At 43.1% G+C, this 21186-nt stretch overlaps 1 protein-coding gene across 1 annotated transcript in view; it reads right to left on the bottom strand.

Annotated features, from left to right (window-relative positions):
• COL6A6 (collagen type VI alpha 6 chain) overlaps window positions 1–21186 on the bottom strand; it is a 133704-nt gene that overhangs the window by 803 nt on the left and 111715 nt on the right. Inside the window, exons 34-36 of the mRNA XM_072651307.1 lie at window positions 13299–13395; window positions 8107–8778; window positions 3024–3120 (exon numbers count right to left, since the gene is read on the bottom strand). Of these exons, the coding sequence (XP_072507408.1) occupies window positions 3024–3120; window positions 8107–8778; window positions 13299–13395 (866 nt within the window). The remainder of the gene's footprint in view (window positions 1–3023; window positions 3121–8106; window positions 8779–13298; window positions 13396–21186) is intronic.

The raw sequence follows: 21186 nt of genomic DNA, 5'->3' as shown, positions 1-21186 counted from the left end.
TTACCTCAGGATCCTAGAGCTAGAAGAGACCTTAGATCTCACCTAGTCTAGTGCCCTCATTTTACAGGTGAAAAAATGGGTTCAGAGAAGCTGTGGCTTCCCTTCCCCTATTTTTCATTTTTACTTATATGTGATATTTTTTAAAGTTGCACATGTGACCAGTTCCTACGCTGTAAGCCTTACATTTCTTGTTCCTGGTGCTTAGTCCTCACAATTTACTGCTTCTGTATTTACTCCACCAATAAGTGAGCAATGGAAAGAAACTCATGAACATAAACTCCAAACAGTCAATTTGGCAAATGATAAGAAACTCTGCAAAAATGTTTGATGGAGAAAAGAAATATAAAAGAAGACTCATATTAAAAATAGTTTTTGTTGTTGTGTCAAGATAAAAGGAAACTAATGGGGTGCCTATTTATTCAGGAAAGGATAAAATAATTGCTAGTTTACAAATGTCATGAACTGTTGTGCCCAAGGAACCCATTGAATGGACAGGCTGAGGGGAACCTGGGAAGATCTATATGAACAAATGCAGAGAGAAGTAGGTAGAACCAGAACAATTTATCAATAACATCATTACAGAGAAAAAACAACTGTGAAAGACTTGGGAACTCTAGTCAGCACAACAGCATTCTTTAGAACCCCAAAGAATGAAGATGCATGTTGCCACTCTCCTGCCAGAGAGGCATTGGATTCAAAATGCAGAACATATTATCAGACAAGCCAATGAGGGAATTTGCTTCATTTGACAATACAAATTTGTTATAAGGCTTTCCTTTATTTTCTTGTTACATTGGAGGGAGGGGAGTGGAAGGCAGAAAATAAATGTTCACTGGAAAAAAATACAAAAAAAAAAAAGTTGTAGGAAACCAAATATTAGAAATGCCAGTTCAAATTAGGTCAAGAAGGAGTGGGGCAGGTTAGGGGAAGAATTGTATTGAATTGTGGCTGTCAATGTCTATGTAGCCCGGGCATGTTAAGGAATAAACTAAAGAGTTGTTTATTGTCAGAATTACACACACTACGTACACACACATACATATATGTGGATATATATATGCATATCTATTTGTATATATAGATTTTACCTATTATCAGAATTACCTTTGAGATATATACACACATACATATAATATACATATACATACATGTATGTTCATATATGTATGTGTGTATATGCACACACATAAATAATTATCCCCCTCCATTCAGAAGCTAGATGCTTTGGAAAGTAGCTTTTTGACAGGTATAATTTTCCCGTAGTTGGTTAAACTGTCTTGGTTCCAGGCCCCCATTCACTTTAAGGGCCAGGCAGAAGCAATTTCCTGACCAGGTACCATAATGAACAGGTGACTGCCTGCATTTTATTGTCTAGGCTGACAGGGTTCTTACCACAAGGTTTCCCTGGACAGTTGACCCTGGCTGGCCATCTGTCTCCTTAGTTGTTCATGATCTGACATGCTTCCTTCCCTCCTCCCCCAATCTGACAAGTCCCATTTATCCTCCACCTATGCCTCAAAAAGCCCATGGGAAGAATGAGTCAACTCTCACTCAAGCTGTCCTGAGCAACCGTGAAATCATCTTTGTTGCTTGTCATGCTCCCCACACACAGTTGGTACTTTTATCTCAGACAATCCCTGGTGTTCATTCCAATCTGCTGCCTTTCCACTCCCATTTCCTGTGCACAGCACAACTAGGGGTGCCAGGGGAAACTGTGTGGGCTTATCTTCTGTTGCATTTATTGGATGCTGAGAGACAAATCTGACAAGGTTCAGCCAACGTAAATTGTGAGAAATCTCACAAATAATGCCATTGACTTCCTGTCTAAATCCCTTAATGCCCTCTCAATTTGACAGCAATGCCATCATTTATGAAACACACAGGAGAAGCCTTTGGCATGCCTAGAGTTATTTGGAAAAGGGGAAATAAATAAAACATCTTCCCTTCCAGAACTTATTAGAGCTAGCCATTTTGGCTAGCTCTAAAATGGAGAATACAGTGTTTTGAAGACATTTTTAACTTTATAGCTTGTCTTACGGGATATCTTCATAGTCCGTAAGGTGCCCAGGAAACCAGGATGAATTCACTACCTACTGAGGTTGTCACATAATTACAACCTACCTCATTGTAACAGCTACTTTAAATCCCTACCCCTGGGCCTGTCAAATGATAGTCCTATCAATTCCTTCTAGAAGGGAGGATCAACAGACACCTTCAGTTTAGAAGAGTTATGAAACTAGCTTCACAAGTCTTTTTTAATGCTACACTTTCAGGAGGCATTTGCTGCTGGACAGTTCCTTGGGAGCTGATTCTTATCCTTACAGTTAAAAATTCTCTCTGAGTTTCAAATCAGGTTGAAAAAAACCCATAAAAATAAAACACAAATACACCTAATTTGATGGAAACATTTCTTTTCCCAGTCTTCATCAGAGGTCAGGGAATGAACATAATTCATAATGAACACCTATCAAGGGTAGTGCTGACGTGATTTCTGGCATTTGTAGAGGCAGCATGACTTGCTGGAGGAAACTAGGGATTAATTCCATCTTGAGCACTTATGAGCTGTGTGACCTTGGGCAAATAACTTAAACTCTCTGAGCTTCTGTTTCCTTGTATACAAAATGGAGGTAATAATATCTATATTGCCTACCTAACAAGACTTAGGAGAATGAAATGAGATAATGTATGTACCACACTCTGTAAGTCTTTGGATTATAGCTCAAGACCTAGAAGGGAACCATCTACTTCAATCCTTTCATTTTGTAGATGTGGGAAATAAAGTCTTTAAGAACAATATGATCATCACTAACTGATTTTTTATTTCTAGAAAGGAGAGATGTGTGTTTGTAAAGAACTTACAATCACAGAAGCGTGCTAGTGCCTCTCTCCTACAAACTGACTGAATTTGTTTTCTAAAGCATATAAAATGGAAGCAGATGCAGAAGGGAGAGCCGGAAATACTTCTGATGACAATAAAATCCACTGTCCAGTCTCCCAGACACATGATAGATGCTCCAACTTACAGGTAGCTTTGCCGTTTGGAAGGCTGATTGGGTTCTGGAACGCTGACTCTGCTGCATCTTGCTCTGAAGTTTAATGGTGGATACCTGTTGATCGCACCTAATGAGAAAGCAGTTTGTAGTTAGGTTTACATGTAATTTTCTGTCAACATGATTGTAAATCTATTTGATGTAGGACTTTCCACTTCTCATTACCTACTTCAGAAACAAACAGTGACTGAAGTGGTGGAATATGTTACACATGAAATTTCACAGTAGACTCATTTGTATATACAGAAAATCCATCTGAGTTAGCATTACTGCTGCCACGAATGCTAAGTGACTCCATTGTTAAAGGATTCTGGGTAAGGAGAACTGGTACTTTGCTATAAGATGCAGGACCACAAAAGATGGCACAAACCAACCACACCTGCCCAGTCTTAAAACCTCAGTGTCCAGACTCCTTCACTGTCTAAGTCCCCTCACTACTGCACCCTAATATGTCCCAAGAGCTTCAGCAATTGCCTCTGAAGTATCCTGCTTCACTTTCTGGAAGGACCCAGTATGAGAGACTAGGGGAGTCAATGTAGACAGCAGATTGGCAGATGTGTCTCAAACTAAAGAGCCCAGTTTGGGGGGAAGGGGTGCATCCTGTGGATGGAGCAGCTGTATTGACTTCCGCATCAACTCCCAGAATCCTTCTCCCCTGATTTGTGAACACATCATTTGCCTCAGAACACAGATAACTAATAAATGGAAACTCCAGAACTTGATTTTGTGGGAGGTTTGCCTTAGTAACCTAATTATTTTTAAATATTGTTTTACATTTTTATGATATATGTATATATATTTAATTTTATGTATTTTAGATTTTTTTTTCACCCAATGGGAATTAGCATCCTTAATGCTTTATCTAGACATCTAAATGGCATTCTCTATCCTAGGACACTAATAATAATAAGGATGTTAACATTTTTTTAGTCCTGTTTTATAGGGGAGGAAACTGAGACTCAGAGAAATTAAGTCATTTGCCCATGTTCACACACTTAGTAAATACTGGAGGTGGGACAAGAGGCTGATGTCCGCGTCCAAGGTCAGCATTTTTTGCTTCTACTGAGGGGCAGAGCCCAGATTCCAACCCGGGGCTCCTGGCTTCAAAGCCAGATCTCTTTTTATTTGACTCCAATGAGATCTCGATAACTTTCCCAATAACTTTCACTTAGATGCTAATCCCACCAAGAAAAATCAAACAAAAACGTAAATAAAAGGAAAATCTGATGAAGCAAGGATCTGACCTCTAAATGATAGTTTGCATTTTTCCTTGTTCTGCAGCATCAGAACGAAATCCTTCCCAAGGTTATTGGAATGAACAGCTATTGCTTAACTGCCAAATCGAATGACCTTTTCTCATTCCTTATCCTTCTTGACCTCTCTGCATCATTCTAAACAGTCAAACACCTTCTCCTTCTGGATGCTTCTCCCCATACAGGTTTTTGTGACTTTGGTCTCTCCTGGGTCTCCTTATACCTTCTGGACTACTTCTCTTTCTCCTTTGTTGGCTCTTCATCCATATCACACCACTAATTGTGTGTGCCCCTTCCCTTTTCATACTATACTATCTTAGTGATCTCATCAGCTCCTATGGGTTCAGTTATTATCTCCATGCAGCTATATATACATATATGTATACATACATATATGTATATATCTATCTATATATATATATAACATAGATATAGATGATATAGACATAATAGATATAGCTAGATATATATCTAGATACATAGAGATGGATAGATGAATAGATCCAGCCCAGATCTCTCAATTCCAATCTCTCATCTTTGACTATCTCTTTAATATCTTAAATCAGGGGTCAAATTCAACAGGTCTATAACAGGACTCGTTATCATTCTCTCACCCCCAACCTAATCATCTTCCCAACTGCTCTATTACTGTCAAGGGCATTACTATCTTCTCTGTTCTCCAGGTTGAAACCCCAGAGTCATCCTCAATTCTCCACTCTCACCACTGCCAAATCTTGTCATTTCTACCTTCTCAGTATCACTCACACATGTCCCCTTCTCTTCACTCATTAAGGCACAAGCCTAGTTCAGGCCCTCCTCACTTCTCACCTAGATCACCACAGCACAGTCTTCCAATGTCCTCTCTGCCTTAAATCTTTCCCCACTCCAATTCACCCTCCGCTCAACTGCTAAGGTGACTTTTCCGAAGCCTTTGTCTGCTCATGTCATTCTCATGGTCAAGGAGCTGAGTTCCTATTACTTCCAGGATCAAATAGAAAATGATCTAACATTTCAGGTTCTCTCTAACCTGACCCCTTCCTACCTTTTCAGTCATCTTACACCTTACTCCCTTCTACACACTCAATGATCCAGCTTACATTAGCTTACTTGCACTTCTCTTGGACAGGACACTCATCTCCCACCTCTCTGCCTTTGCATCTGCTCTCTCTCATGCCTGGAAATCTCATCCCCTTCATCTCTAATTCCTAGTGTCCCTGTCTTCCTTCAAAACTCAGTTCTAATCGAACACTTGGACATGACTGAAGAACAACAAAAACCTCCCTCCCTTGATGCCTTCCCTTTCAGATTACCTTCACTTCCTCTGCATAAATCTTGTACGTACCCAGTTACTTGGGTGCCATCTCCCCATCATCACTATCACAACTAACATTTATATGACACTATATGCCAGGTATTGTTCTAACAACCCTGGGTGCTATCATATCCCATTTTCATCTGAAAAACTGAGGCAAACAGGTTAAGTGACTTGCCTAGGGTCACACAGCTAGAAAGGCCAATTTGAACTCAGGTCTTCTTGACCCCAGGCTCAAGGCTCTATCCACTGTGCTTTTTGAGGACCAGAACTGGTTCTGTCTTTCTTGACATCCTAGCCCTGAGCTCACAGTGCACAGAGCACAGTAAGACCTTAAGGCTTTTTTTTTTTTTTGACTGACTGACTCTTAGAATTATGTGTTAAGAAAAAGTAAGGCTCAGCCAGTGCATGGGATTTGTCTTCTTACTCCATAGCACAAAGGCTTTCCTCCCTTCCAGACTCACAGCTCATGTTCCAGAGGATGGACGGTGCCAGACGCCTCATCTCCAGATGGGTGGTGGCGTGATTCTTTGCTTTTCTCCCCAAAGAGAAGCAAATCACTTTCACATATATCTTGTTTATGCTGAGTAGTTTGGGTTGTATTTCTTTCTTTCTCTTTTTCTTTTTTTTCAGAGATGGATCATTGAGTCAACATTTATGCTACTACTAGTTATGACCATTAACCACAGCACTCTCCCATGCATAACAATGTGTGTGCAGCTGTTGGGATGACTCCCTCTTCACAGGAACCCAAGGTCGGACGTGAAACATTCCGGGGCCTGGGATTCTCATCATACTTTATCACCCCTAGCTCTCCTTCTGACTGGGAGGTAGGGATGTTTTCAGATCTTATCCTGTAAGTTATTTAACAAGTATCTTTCCAACATGTGGCTGATGCTGGCCCTGTATAGGCACTAATATGTCCAATAAAATCTCAGATCCTTCTTTAGCTAAAGCATGTATCTCTACTGCCTGTGAAGTTGCCATTTCTTGATATCAAGGCCAAGGGTGGTACGCTATGAACATTTTTTTGGAAGCACTGACCACAGAGCAAAGAAAACTCAAGCCCAAATCAGGATCACTCTCTTCCTGTGTAACTGGGGAACAAAACTCCTCTTGCCAATGCAGGCAGACCCCTTCTCTGCCACCTACAGCCTAAGAAATTTGCCTAGATCACTGGCAGGTCAAGTTACCTGACCAGAGTCATGCTGTTAGTATGTCTCAGCGTCAGGACTTGAACTCGTCTCCCTGGCTTGGAGGGAGACCTCTCTACACCTCTATTTCTCTGGTAAGACATTATTCCTTTCTGGCTCTCAGTTTCCTCTCTGATGAAATGAGGAAAGGATTGGAGAAAGTTCAGGGCCTTGTGATATGTGCTTGACAGGCTGTCAGGTGAAAAAGGAATGAAAGACTTGCCCAGGAGACAGAACAAGAATCACTGGGTAGAAGTTTTAGAAAGTTCCCCAATAATCAAGGCCATCTGGAGGAGGAAGGGTCTGCCTCAGAATGTTAGTGGTAGAGACCTCCTTGAAGGTCTACCAAAAGAGACTGGAAGGCCACTCGTTGGGGATTCCCTAGACGGGACCACAAGGCTAGACAGTGTCTGAGATTCCCTTCCTACTTGGACATTCTGTGTCTAGGCCAACCGTGGGACGTGGCCCCTTGATTCTGAGTTCTAGTTTATTGAGCTACATTCTCTGCAGGTATTTTACCCTCCAAACCATTAACCTAGAGTCCATAAATCCCTAAGGGCTTCATGCACCTCTAGGACTCCCCAAGGAGTCTGTGGGTAGATTTCACAGCGTCTGTGAACTTGTCTTTTCTTCATTTTTTAAAAACCTGATTCTAAGAAGGGACCTCACCAGACTGCCTCAGGTGTCTATGACACAAAAAAGGTTAAGTTATATTTAAATATCGAGGTCATGCTTTTGAGACAAACTCAGTAGAGAAAGATGGGATGGTCTGGTTTTTTTTTATGAGTACAAGCTGCAGTACTTACTGGAACTACCAGAAATGAGGGGTCTTTTGGCAAGGCAGAGCTTCTTTCTGATGGACAGAATGATGCCTCTGAAGACTTCAAATACTGTCTTAGGATCTTAAATAAATACTAAACCAAGTCTTGCTTGTTTCTTTTTGGCATTTACTTTTGGTGTTCACGGATGAAACCCAATTTTCCACGAAAGAAGACCAGGCTAATGTTACATGGCAGAAGTTTCCACTCCTTAATTCCACTGCACCCCATAACCTCCCACCCTCCCAGACCCTGCTGCTCTGTGCATCACAATGTGTGCAGCTGCTCAGATGACTCCACCTTCACAGGAATTCAGACATGAAACATTTCGGAGCCTGGGATTCCCATCACACTTTATCACCCCAGCTTTCTTTCTGATCATGCCATCTGTTCCCTTGGAGGATGCGAAGCAGACACCCAAGTGCACGGCTGCCTCTTGGGCTATTTTATGAACGCTAAAGAAATTGTTGAACTACTCACGTCTGATGGAATTTATAAAGGACTTCACAAACTTCACCCCATAGCTGTGGTCTGGTTTGTGAATCCGGCCAAGTTGGACCAAGTGTTGATCAAGGGGCTGGCTAGCTAATTCTTCTAGCTCCTCATCATTGTGTGAGAGGCCAAAAGAGAACACAAATACGGCGTAACCTTGACATTTGACCCGCAGAGATTCTTTCTTCAAGACTTTCCTGTCCAAATAACTTGTTTCTCCAGCAGACACCACAAAAATGACTTTGTTTTTTCTCAGATTGGGTGTGCCCGAGAAGATATTATCTACTGTCCACTGCAGGGCATGGCCCAAGAAAGCTTCACCGTTCAGTTGTTGAACTGATTCCTCCACATGTCTCTTCATCAGGCGTTTATTGTTGTACGTGGTGAAATTGAACTCCGTCCTGACTGGGCTTGACTGAGTATTGGGTACAAAGCCTGGAGGAGCGTGGCTCAGCAGTGCCACCCGGTCCCCAACAGCAGAGGTCTCGGGTTCAAAAGCAACATCAAAGTTATCCAGCACAGCTTTCAGAAAAGCTTTCACATCCTCAAACTCAGCACTTCCCACATCTCGGGAGCCTTGGAAAAGGAAAGCTGCATCGATGTAAGCCGGAACTGCTGGAGGCTTTGCCTCCTCACAAGAAATTTCTGGCTTGCATCTGTCTGCAAAGAAACAATAAATATCATTGTTACTAAAATGGAAAATGGATGGAAAAGAGGAAATCGAGTCCTCCGGCCTTTGACTTTTGGAAACTGCATAGACCTGTCTGCAAAGACCCAACTGTATAAGTAATGGACTTCTAAATAAATAACCTAAGCAATTACAAAATGCTGGTGAATCTGTCTGAGCACTGCATTGTACTAAACACTCAGTGTTTACAGAAGGCCTGAAGGGATGAAAGGGATGCTGTTTCCTTTACTACATGATTCCTGCCTGGATCTTTGGCCATCCACTTGACTTCTGAATTTCAAATCGCATCTGTGCCCTGACTAGTAGAGATACTGAAAGAAATGCTCCCACAATGAGGTCAGATTTGAACTCAGATCTTCCTGACTCTGGGACTGGGCAAATACCTTAACCTCATTTGCCTCAGTTTACTCATCTGTTAAATAAAGCTTGACAGGAAGCATGATGAGTCAGACACAACTGGAAAAACAACTGAACAACATCATCCTTTAACCATGGTACCAATGATCAAATAATATTTGTAAAACACAACACAGTGTCTACGACATAAGAGATATTCAATGCCTGTTCCCTTCCCCTTCCTGTCCTTCCCCCTCCCCCACAACAGGCACTTTTTTCTCCCCTACTTCTCTAAGCAGAATGACCTCTGAACAATCATTTTAATTATACAAAATCAGTGTTTATGTTGCAAAACTGAAGGACAGGACTATAGTAGGTGATTATGGACCTTCATAATGTATGCAGTCATTCCTCTTAATATGGACATCTCTAGTAGGGAATAAATGTGTCAGAAAAAGAAAAAAGGACTGAGTTGCTTTTCTCTAATTTGACTGACCATTATGGATTTTCAGACTTTCATTATATTTGAAGTTGGAGCTCCAGAAGGTGACTGAGGACAGTGATACAGATCGGGGTGAGGCAATCCTGCTCTGGGTACTTCTTTCAATTAATCAACCAATCAGTAACTATGTCCATGTGCTAGGCACTGTTCTAGGGATACAAGTAAAAAGAATGAAACTATCCCTCATATGTATTGAGTTGACATTCTAATCAGGAAGCTAGTCCATATAAAAATACAGCCTCAATTGCTGCTGTTGTGGTTCATCCTTCCTTCTCAAAGAGAACCCATGACATCAGGAGAGGGAATCATCGGACTGAAGTGAGGCAGTTGTGCAAAGTCATCAGCCTCGCTCTCTGCTCCAGAGTCATCAGAGTCCAGTGACAAGACATGGCCAAGACAACTGGAGATGGCCCCTGGAGGCAGTGGGAGACCTTGGGCTTTTTAAGCTGAGGTCTTCCTCTCAGTTTGTTTGAGGCAAAGCCCATTCATTCAGTGATTAAGGCTAGGTGAGAACTGAGGCAAAAGAGGGCTTAGTTTGCCTTTGTAAAAGGAGCAGTCTGGGAGGGGAAGACCCTTAGCATTTCTGGCCAGACAGAAACAGCTGCTATTTATACTCATTCTGAGCCATCAAAACCCAATAAAAAATCACACACAAACATACGAGGGCCATTGGGGGTGAAGGGTCCAGATGCTGAGGGAGGGGGAGGGTCAGGAAAGACTTCAAGCTGAAGTTGTGACCTGAGCTTCCTGTTAAAGGAAAGGAGCCACTCCAGGAAGGGAGGGACTCTAAAGACAGAGGGCTTGGGAATGAAGTCATCTATGGATTACCCTGTACTTTCTTCTTGTGTCACTGACTACGTCATTAATCCCAGGGAGCCTCTTGAAGCACAGAGAAGGATCACACAGCTAATGAGTGTCACAGTGAGGAAATCACAATCCTAATAGCTCACATTGAAGTGGCACTTATCGTGTGTCAAGCAATGTGTCAGCACTTAAGAACAATTATCTCATTTGATCCTCACAACTCTGCCAGGTAGGTGCTGTTATTTTTACAGCTGAGGAAACTGAGACAAACAAGGGTGAAGTGACTTGCTCAGGGTCACACAGCCAGGAAGTGTGTGAGACTGGATTTGAACCCATGTCTTGCACTGTGTACACTATGGCGCCATCTAGTTGCCTGGCACTAAGCCCGGCACCATACCTGTTCACCTTGTGTAGCTTCTATGTAGCACACAGTAGGTAGTTAATAAATGTCTGGTGGATGAAAACCGTGCACACGGCTGTAAGTTCTGGACTTTGACATCTACCTTTCTACTATATCCTCCCAGGGAAATTGGCCCTCTCATGTCTGAAACGCTCCACCTGGGGCCCATGCAGACCTGACTGGTGAGCACGTTATAGGGATGGCTCTGGGCCCATAATCAGATCAGCACTGGCATTGTTACTGGAAAGGTCATGCTAATTAATTGCCCCCTGGCTCTTGTTGAGACAGCTAGATACAGGGGTGGGGAACCTGCAGACTTGAGGCCATAGGTACCCTACACCTGTATCTAGAATGTTGCACTTTGGAGATAGGAAAGGCCTGAGTTCAAATCCTGCCCCAGGACACTTACTAGCTGTGAACCCTGAGCAAGTCATGGAACTTGTCCTAGCCTCAGTTTCCTCATCTGTAAAATAAGGATAATAAAAGCATCAATAAGGTTGTTGTGATTAAATGAGGTACTCTGCAAACTTGAAAGAGCTATTTAATGCCAGTTACATTTTATTATGGCTTTATTCATCATTCCTGGAATTTCCTAACTGAAACTCCCTCCCCCTATTCCCCACAACTCCCCTATACATTCTGACTTCGTCTTATTATAGGGCCAAGTGTTCCATACCCAGTAAGGATATCATAAATGCTTTCCATTCATTCATTCATCAAGCAAAAAGCATGGGGAAAATCCACCGCAAAGGCTGTGATGCAGTTGCTATGGCGGAAAGCAATGGAGAGTCATGCCAGTGAAAGATTAATAGGTGTGGGGAGTCTGAGTGTGCAACAGCAAATGCCGTGGATTAGTCCTGGTACGAGACGAATTAGAGATACAGCTGTGGACACATTATCTTTCTCTTGCTGAAACCCAGTGAAGTTTTATGACCGTGTATAATGGTGTGATAAAAAAAAAGGGGAGAGTCTTCTTGCTGTGCACAGTTAGGATGCTGTCTATGATTCCCAAGACAGCAGGGTATGCATTTGTTCAGTTATGTGGCTATTTTAATTGCTGAGAACTTCAGCCAAAATATCTTCCATCCTGTGCCTAAGAGACCAAGGAAAAAAAGGATCTGAGCCAAGGAAAGTGCAGTAGAAAGCCTCCCTAGACACAGGCGGACATAATGATTTCTCCCTGGGTGACACACCACCTCAGGGCTGTAACTGAGGTGCTTGAAGGTGCAAACTACCCATCCTGCCACTTATCCGAGTGACATAAAGGGGGAAAGAGATTAAGAGGAGGAGGAAAGGGCAGAGGGAAGGGACAGGAGGAACACAGGAAGAAGAGAGACAATGAAAGAGTGAGAAAACCCACCGAAAAGCTTTCATTTTATTGTTTCTGTCACCTTACTGTATCTTCATAATCTCATTTACCTGGCAAGCATGTGATTCAATTCTACAAGTATTTCTGACCCTGTTTGTTGAATTGGACTGAGATGAAGCAACAATACATTTATGTTAGAAGTGGGGGAGATATTAGCCTTATGGTCAAACGCTAAATCTCCAGAAGCCCGGGCATGACCCTGTGCACCTCTTGGCTCAGCCTCCCCCCACCAGCCCAAGCCATTGATATGGCGGCAATCTCCTTTCTTTACACTGGAATTAGAAGGTACAAGTCCTCTTCATGCTATGTTGAAAAAGGATCTGACTTGACTGGCTTGGTTGTACTGAGAAAAACCAGAAGTGGGTGGAAAACGCAGAGAATAATATCTGGATAGCATATAAGGGAAAAAAACAACCCTTACAGTCAGTCATCAAGAATGCCATGGGCCACCTGGGGAAAGTGGGGATTCTCTTTCGCTAGAGTAGAGGCCTTCAATTCTTGTTGGGAATTCTGAGATCCCTTCCGGCTGTGAGATTCTGATTTTCAATTTTTTTTTTAATCTGTTATCTTTGGGGAACTGGGACATTTCACATTCCATCTAAAGAAGGGTGTAGACTCTGCAAGTTGCTTCTGTCCCTACCAAGCCCATGCAATGAATTAAAATTCCTGAGCACAAATCTAGGTGATGAATATCTGAAAAGCAGATTTGGGAGAGTCCAGAGGTTTATGGTTATAAAAATGTATACAGTACATATTTACAGTTCCCTCGTGAAAAAACCTGGAAACCCAAAATGAGAGATTTTTTTAAAAGCCATAAACATTTCCTAGTAACATCTCATGGTCCAACTGGTCTCTGCTGTGAGTCTCCCGCTGGCTGAGTTATAAGGAAGGACAACCTGGCTGGAGACACTGCAGAGTCCAGCCAGCCAAACACAGCAAGGCCATGCCTGCAATGCGGTCAGGGCTCCAGGGAAATTCTCCTCAAGTTACACCCATCCCCCTGCCAAGCTCCAGTTCCCCTGGCCAGACAGTGACTCAGTGTCCATGGAAATCCAGCTGGCGCTCTGCTCCTGGCTCTTACCGTAGCAGAAGGTGCATTGCTGGAGCCTCTTCAGCTCTGGCCTGTAGTCAGCCCTCAGGGGGATAGTTAGCACCTGAAAGGTGCCCGTGTCGTCAATCTACAGGGAATCAAACCAAGACAGATGCTGCTTAGTGTGGGTGATGGACCATGCATGGACTTCCATGGAGAAAACTCACTGAGGCAGAGACCCAGTATTGAGCCAATGCTTCCCCCAAGGTCTATCTGGTTCCCTGGGGGTAGAGGCTTTGAGATGCTGGCCCCTAAGTGGTGCCATGGTGCACACAGCCCTAGACCTGGACCTGAGTTCAAATCTACCCTTGGACATTTGCTAGTTGTATGATCCTGGACAAGTCATGTCATCTCTGTCTGCCTCTCTTTCCTCATATAATAACAGCATCTGCTTCCCGAGATATTTGTGAAGTGCTTTGCAAACCTTAATTTGTTGTTGTTCAGTCACTTTTCAGCTGTGTTGGACCCTCCAAAACTCAACTTGGGGTTTTCTTGGCAGATTCTGGAGTATGCCATTTCATTCTCCAGCTCATTTGACAGATAAAGAAACCGAGGCAAGCAGGGGGAAGTGACTTGCCCAGGGTCACACACAGCTAGTAAGTGTCTGAGGCCAGATTTGAAATCAGGAAGATGATTTTTCCTAACTCTAGGCTTGGAGTTCTGCGCACTGCGGTGGCACCTGGCCCCACCCCTAGGTATAGATGCAGAGGCTCAAAGACTAAAACTTTGCCTGTGAGCACAGAGCCAGTAAAAGATGGAGATGGGATATGCACTTAGGTGTTCCTGCCTGCAAGGCCAGCATTCTATCCCCCAGAAAGACTCTGCTCAGCCTCTGTGGCACCTTCTTGTACTTCTGTGGTACCACTCTCTGGGCCTGGGTCCCCTCCCCTATAAAGGAAGGAAACTCAACACTGAGTCCAAGGTCCCTTCCAACTCTAAATTCTATGGATGGAGAACAGAAAAAAAATCCCAATTAAATCATAATTTTGGTTAGTTATGCTCCAGCTGATCCAAGCTTCACTAGATTTGCAAAGTTCTTAAATCTCAAGAACTAAGTTTCATAGAAAAGCAAGGTACAATGGGTGAGTTATGTCACATGCTAATTAGGATATTGAAAACACCATTCCCCACTCTTCATCCTTTAGTCGAGGATTCTTAGCCTGCTTTGTGTCTCGACCCCTTCTGGAGGTGTCTGGAGAAGCTTATGGACTCCTCCTCGCAATGATTTTAAATGCACAACATAAAATACAGATGTGGAAATGCAGTTCTCAAAATACATTTTTAAAAAACAACACATTCTTGGCCTCCCAGTGACAAACCCCCGTTTGGTGCTTCTGGGGGAGGTGGGAATGTCACAGGTGTTGTAACTGTCATTGCTACGCACATACATTCACTGAGTACTCTGAAAGGGGTACTTTTGAAGTTGAAATTGAAGTTACTTCTCCCCCTTGGTTTAACCTCTTGTGTATAAAGATGCCAGACCTTAGAAAGTCTGAGTCTGTTCACTTCGGGGAGCTTATTTTCTATTACAAAATAACATTTTCCATTTTCTATTTCTATCTCTGGCACGTCACACAGTGCTGGATACCAACAAAGCTGGTGTGCTTAATAAATGCTTTTCTATTCCAATCCAGATTTTTAAAATATGTCTTTTGTAATTCCTTTGGATGGGCTGCTTTAGAGTCAGAAGTTCTGGGTTTTAGTCCCTACTCTGGGACTTAATATATCTATTTAATTATGAGAAAGTCACCCCATTTCTGTAAGCCTCAGTTTCTTTAATCTGTAAAAAGAGGGTACTGTCTGTGCTGCTAACCCTAGAGAGCTGTCATGAGAATCAAGAGTAGAGGCCACACAAATCCATGGAGGAATTATTATTATTAAATAGTCAGACCTTTATTTTAAAATGGCACCATTCTGGCAAACCGGAGTAGACAGGGCAGCTGGTCCACACATCTCCTGCCTCAGTCCCTGTCTGCGAAGTACTGATGCTGCAGAGGACATTTCCTCTTTTCACCTTAGTGTGACTCAGTGCACAAGCACTTACTAATTAAGTGGTTACTCTGTGCCAGTCACTGGGCTCTCCACAGGGTGGCAGATGACACAACCAGACTGCTGAGCAATCCTCTTGCCCTTATCTGTGGGGTTACAGCTCCATCTGAATGCCAGCCATTTCATCTAGTGAGCAAGACTGGATAAACAGTGCACTGCTCTCAGAGTTACTTTAAATCTATGTGGATGCTGTTATGTGCTGTTATGTGTTAATAATAATTAAAATTATTAATGAATTCATAAGACCATGTCACCAAGCCTTTCCCCAATCAATGGATACCAACAATGTAGTTACAGGGAGAAGGAACACTGACTGGTGTTAGAGGAACGGTGGTCCTTCCTACCTGTATGACTATGGGAAAATGACTTAACTTCTCTAGGCCTCAGTTTCCTCATCTATAAAATAATGGAACTGGACTAGATGGCTTCTGAGGTTACTTTTGGCACTAAATCTGTGATCCTGTGAGATTGTGGAAGTCTATGAAATATTTCAGTTTTAAAATGGGGTCCTTATCAGTCAATCAACAAGCAATTATTAAGCACTTACTGTCTTTCAGACATTGTATGAAGCCCTGGGGATACAGAGAAAGGCAAAATAAAAAAAAAAAACCAACTGTCCTCCCTCAAGGAGGGAGAAAACGTAAATAACTACAAGCTGTGGACGGGAGTAGATGAAGGTAATCTCAAGGGGATATTGGGAAAGGCAGGTGGTGAAATGGACAGAGTACAGGACGTGGAGCCAGGAAGACCTGAGTTCAAATTTGATCTCCGGCACTTCCTAGCCGGGTGACCCTGGGCAGGTCACTTAGCCCTGTTTGCCTCAGTTTCCTCATCTGTAAAATGAGCTGCAGAAGGAAACGGCAAAACCACTTCAGTATCTCTGCCAAGGAAACCCCAAATGGGCTCATGAAGAGTCAGACATAACTGAAAGGACTGAACAATACAACTCTTGTGGAAGGTGAGATTTGACCTGAATTATGAAGGAAGCCAGAGTAACTAAGGGAGGGTGGGGGAGGTGAGGAGGCAGGGGACAGTCACAGCAGAGGCAGAAAGAAAGGGGAGGGGATGGTGTCTCTGAGGAAGCAGGCCAGTGGGCCAGGTATGAAAGGGAAGAAGCCACCATTCCATTCTGGTTATTGACTTCACCTTTGTCGGAGCACCAAAGCCACTCCAAGGCCTTGACCGGGGGGCCTGAGGGCCAGGGATGGCTTTACCTTCTCCATATAAAGTTAAAAACAGGAGGATTATTTTGCTCTTGACAGCTTTGTAATAACAACGGAAGGCAAGGAAATCTCTATAAAAACCTCAACCTGAGCTCTGAAAGCCCTGAAAACTTTGCAGTATGTGCATGCATGAGAGACTTGCACCATTTTGGCTTGTTTCCATGATCAGAGAGAGCCTTTTAACTGAGAACATTTTCTAAGCCCCGGTTTAGCCAAACGGTAACAAAATAAAAATAAAAATAAATACGTACAGCACAAAGACATTTCAGAGCCAGAACATTCACAAAAACAGAGAGGCCCACCCTGTATCAGAATTCAGAACACGTAGCAAGCCAAATCCTTTAAAACTAAGCAGCTGTCACCAGACAGGTATGAAGAAAAACTTCGAGAGCTTGAGTTAATCTATGAATAAAGGTTTTCCCATTTCAGAAATGATTAATAGTCCTGTCACTCAGCCTGATAACACAGTTGGCTATTTCTAAGAAGCAAGCCAAAGGCCTTCTCATGGGGCATGGAGAGGATGCTGGTCACCTGTTTGGGGAAGGGGAGAGAGGAGAGACTTGGGTTTGAATTTTACCTAAGACACTTACTGTGTGATGGAGATCAGGTCACTTCACCTTTGTGAGCCTCATTTTCCTCATCTGTAAAATGGTGCCTGCAGTACTTGCCTCACAGGACTGTGAGGCTCAAATCAGATACTACATGTAAGACATCTTATACTATTAATGCCTAAAACTGCACTAAGACTTTTGGACCACCCACTGTACCATGATGGCTTCTCTGTAGGTGAGGCATTGGGTGACGCTGTTCCTTACTATTAGAAAACTACCGATGATCATCTTTCTGGTGGTCAGAAATGATCTCATAGGGAGTCTTATGCTGAGTTCCTCAGTTTTGGTTGACCAGAGTTTGGGAAAAGCCATTTTCATTGTGTGATGGGCTGGACCTTTAGGAATGTAACGCAGAACAAAAGCTTCCCATGGATCAACTTTTTGACGTGCTTCTAATTTAGAAAAAAAAGTCACAAGAATTTTAAGTAGTACCAAAGCATGGTAAGAGACGGGATGGATTTAGAAAGATATGGAGAAGAAATGTGATGCCCCCCTGGGATCCCAAAACCAGCAAACGGCAGATCGGGCTTCTTCTCATGCCCCTCAACCGCCTGTTCCTTCAGCTTCACTTATCCTACACCGATATGCTATAAGCTCTTTAAGAACAAGATCCACTGGGGAGAAAGCTACATCTTTGGAAAGTTCCACTGGACAGCACTCTTTACATACCCAGGGCAGATTTTTGGGCAAGTGGCAGACTGATGATATCCTTAGTGTTAAGTACGGAACTCCCAGGATGGAAACTCCCAGTGCAGATCAGTAACTGCTCGGCAACTCGTCGTCTTGGAGCAGAGGTCATTAACCTGGGCCCGTAAACTTGTTTCTTTAAAAACATTTTTGTTAATATCAGTAATTCAATATAATTGGTTTATTTTCTGATCCTCTGAATTTTACTATATGAATTTGAAAAGACTATTTTGAGAAGGGATCCATTGACTTTACCAGATTGTCCATGGCACACAAAAAGTAAAGAATACTGTTTTATAGAGTTGTCTGAGCCCAAGTATACAATAGGTACCTAATGTTTGCTGAAATGTATTGTCAGTGGCACCACCATTCATCCAAGGTCAAAACCTTGATGGAATCTTTGACTTTCTCCCTGTTGCTCCTCTAGTTATGAGGTCCTGCCCATTTTATCTCTTACATCCATCTCCCCTTCTTTATTTTTACTGCTCCCATCCTGGGAGAGGTCTTAATGATCACCCATCTGGATGATTACAAGAGTTCCCTAACAGATTTACTGGTCTCAATTCCCATGGAGCCTCCTACCCCCCCTTCCATCTATAGCCTTCTGCCATTCCAATCTCTCTTGTGCACAGACATCATCATGATCACAACTTCCTGATGACTCTTCATTGCCTAACAAATAAAATTCAAACTACTGTGCTTGCTATCTGGCCCCCTTCCCCCCATCCTTCTAGCCTAATTTCATACTACTCCCCTCTGGGTCCTCTGTGCTCCAGTCAAGCAGAAGGAGTCGCCAGTCCTGATGAGCCACATCCAAAACAGTACTCCTCTCCCAGCTCCACCCCCTGTTCTCCACCGCTCCCAGAAGCCTTCTCACCCTGGAAGGTTCCTCTGCCCTTGACACTCCCTCCTGCTACTGGCCACTTTCTCCCAGAAGCTCCAGACCAGCCCTGCTCACTCCTTTACTTCTCCCACTTCCTCTCCTGACCTCTCCCCTCCCCAGTTCAAGCTGTATCTCCACCCTCCACCCTCACCCCCAAGCTCCTTGAGGACAGGGATTTTATTTTTCCTTGTATCTATATTCTCTGGTTGACGTGACTAAACATGCTTGTCACATAGCTGAGGGGTGCCCCATCTCTAGGTAGTGAAACCTATGGGTATCATTCATGTGGGGAGCTCTAATAGAGATCAGATCATGTGCCAATTCTGCCGCATGCTGTGTGGGGGATTCTGGGGAAGCTGAACCCTTAATACTAGACCAGCAAAAAAACTTGTGAGGACTCAGAAATGACCACATGACAACATCGAGAGGAGAGAGGCAGACCCTCTGAATAATGCAGCTGTGTCCTGCTTCTCCTTGCTCCAGCAGCCTCTCCCGGTCTTACTGGCTTCCTCAGGCTGGTCTGACCCAAAATTCCCTGGTTCCTTTCCTAATCTCTGGCTTTCTGAAATACTCCAGTGGAATTACCAAAGCAATCCACTGCTGAGAGATTCTATTACTCTCCCTAGCCCCAGTGCTAGAGGACCATACAAAAGGCTATCTTCTCCCTTCAGGGCTCCATCTTTATGCCTTCCCTCTGCTTTCACATCTCCATGCTTTTGCTCACACAGTTCTCCATGTGAGCGATGCCCTTCCCCCCTTCCTCTAGCTGCTGAAACTCTCTGCCATCCGTTCTTTAATGCTACTTTCTCCAGGAAGTTTCTCCTGCTCCTACCTCACACCTCCCATAATACACTTACGGCTCTTATCCACTTACCATTTCTCTCTCCTTCTAGGGTCACAAAGAGCTTGACCTCTAGGAGTCTGCTTGAGCCTCATGATAACTCAGTGGGGTGGGTGCTACTATTATTTCCATTCCACAGATGGGGAAACTAAGGTACATGTGTTATTTCTCTACACGCAAAAGTGTGACTTCATTTCTTCTCTAAACTGTATATGACCCCTAGCTCCCAGAACCATATGTTTGCTGAATTTACTGGAGAAAATAACAAAGACTCCACAAATCGAATCCCACTTTGGTGGGAGATTCTCTGCTAAAGCAATCTCCTTCCAAATGACTCTGTGCTATAAGTAGAAAGAAGTTTTAGATGTTCTTCCGATTTGATTCCTTCCTAGATACTACTTAGCTATTTTAGGGAGCTAAGGACTAACCCTCATCCCCTTGAGAATCTCCCCCTCCCCAAGCCTCTTCTTAAGGAGAAGCTAATGAAGATGTACAATGGACTGTATTGTCTAATTTGGACTTCTCGACCTTAATCAGAGCTCATTCAAAAATCATGCTCTGAAGGGTTCTAGGGAGGTCAAGACATTCAGAAACACAATTCTTCTTAATGTAATTACTTGTTACACTGAAAAAAAAAGCATTTTGAGATCTAAATGTGATACGTATTTTTGATGAAAAAAATACAGTAGCTTAAAATCAAGTCCAAATGTGTGCCCCAAGAGCAAATTAAGTATTGGCTTCAAGATACTTTCTTTTCTCTGGTTTGGGACTAGAGAGCCAAGAGAGGATGAGAGTAGGTGTGAGGTGGGGACATCCTAGATTCACACCTTATCACAGCTCATTGGCATATTACATAGAGTTGGCCCTGATGGGTTTTTTTCCAGTCCATGTGCATATACTGTCCTGATGTGAACATCTCAGTCAGTTCATTAGGATACAAGACAGACTGGTGCTGCTGCAAAAAGGTATCTTTGACTTCCCTACAAATCTAAGGTCCAACATCATGGGATGGTTTCTAGTCATTATATATTGGAATTCATTTCAAAACTATTCAGGTCATGGCCAATTTCCATTTCACCATCTTTAGAGAAAATTTTGGAGCTAGAAAAGCCCTGGTGAATGTTAGAAAGATGCCTTAGAGATCTCCTGACTTCTTATGCTAAATAAAACGCCTCTCAGCTACTACGGCCTTTCATAGTGTCATAGATTTAAACCTAGAAGGGATCTGTTAGATGTAATCTGGTCCACCTCTCTCCCCAATCCTGCTCATTTTACAGCTGATGAAACCAAAGCCCTCACAGGCCTAGTGACTTATGCAAGATCACACAGGTGGAAAGCACCAAAGTCAGAATTTGAACTCAGGTCCTCAGATTCAAAATCAAGAACTCTTCACTGAATGTTATGGCAGGAAGAAACCTTACAATGAGTCTAGTTTCACCATAAGCTTACATCACACAAGAATCTTAAAAAAAAAAAAAAGGCAAGGCCCCCCTTTTCTTACATCACACAAGAATCTTAAAAAAAAAAAAAGGCAAGGCCCCCCCCCCCTTTTTTTTCCTAGTTCCTTTCTCAAACTGCTTTTCCC

Source organism: Notamacropus eugenii, chromosome 3, assembly GCF_028372415.1.
Source record: "Notamacropus eugenii isolate mMacEug1 chromosome 3, mMacEug1.pri_v2, whole genome shotgun sequence".
NCBI lineage: Eukaryota > Metazoa > Chordata > Mammalia > Diprotodontia > Macropodidae > Notamacropus > Notamacropus eugenii.
The sequence above is the reverse complement of the archived record's forward strand: the minus strand, read 5'-3'. Positions and strand labels throughout refer to the sequence as shown.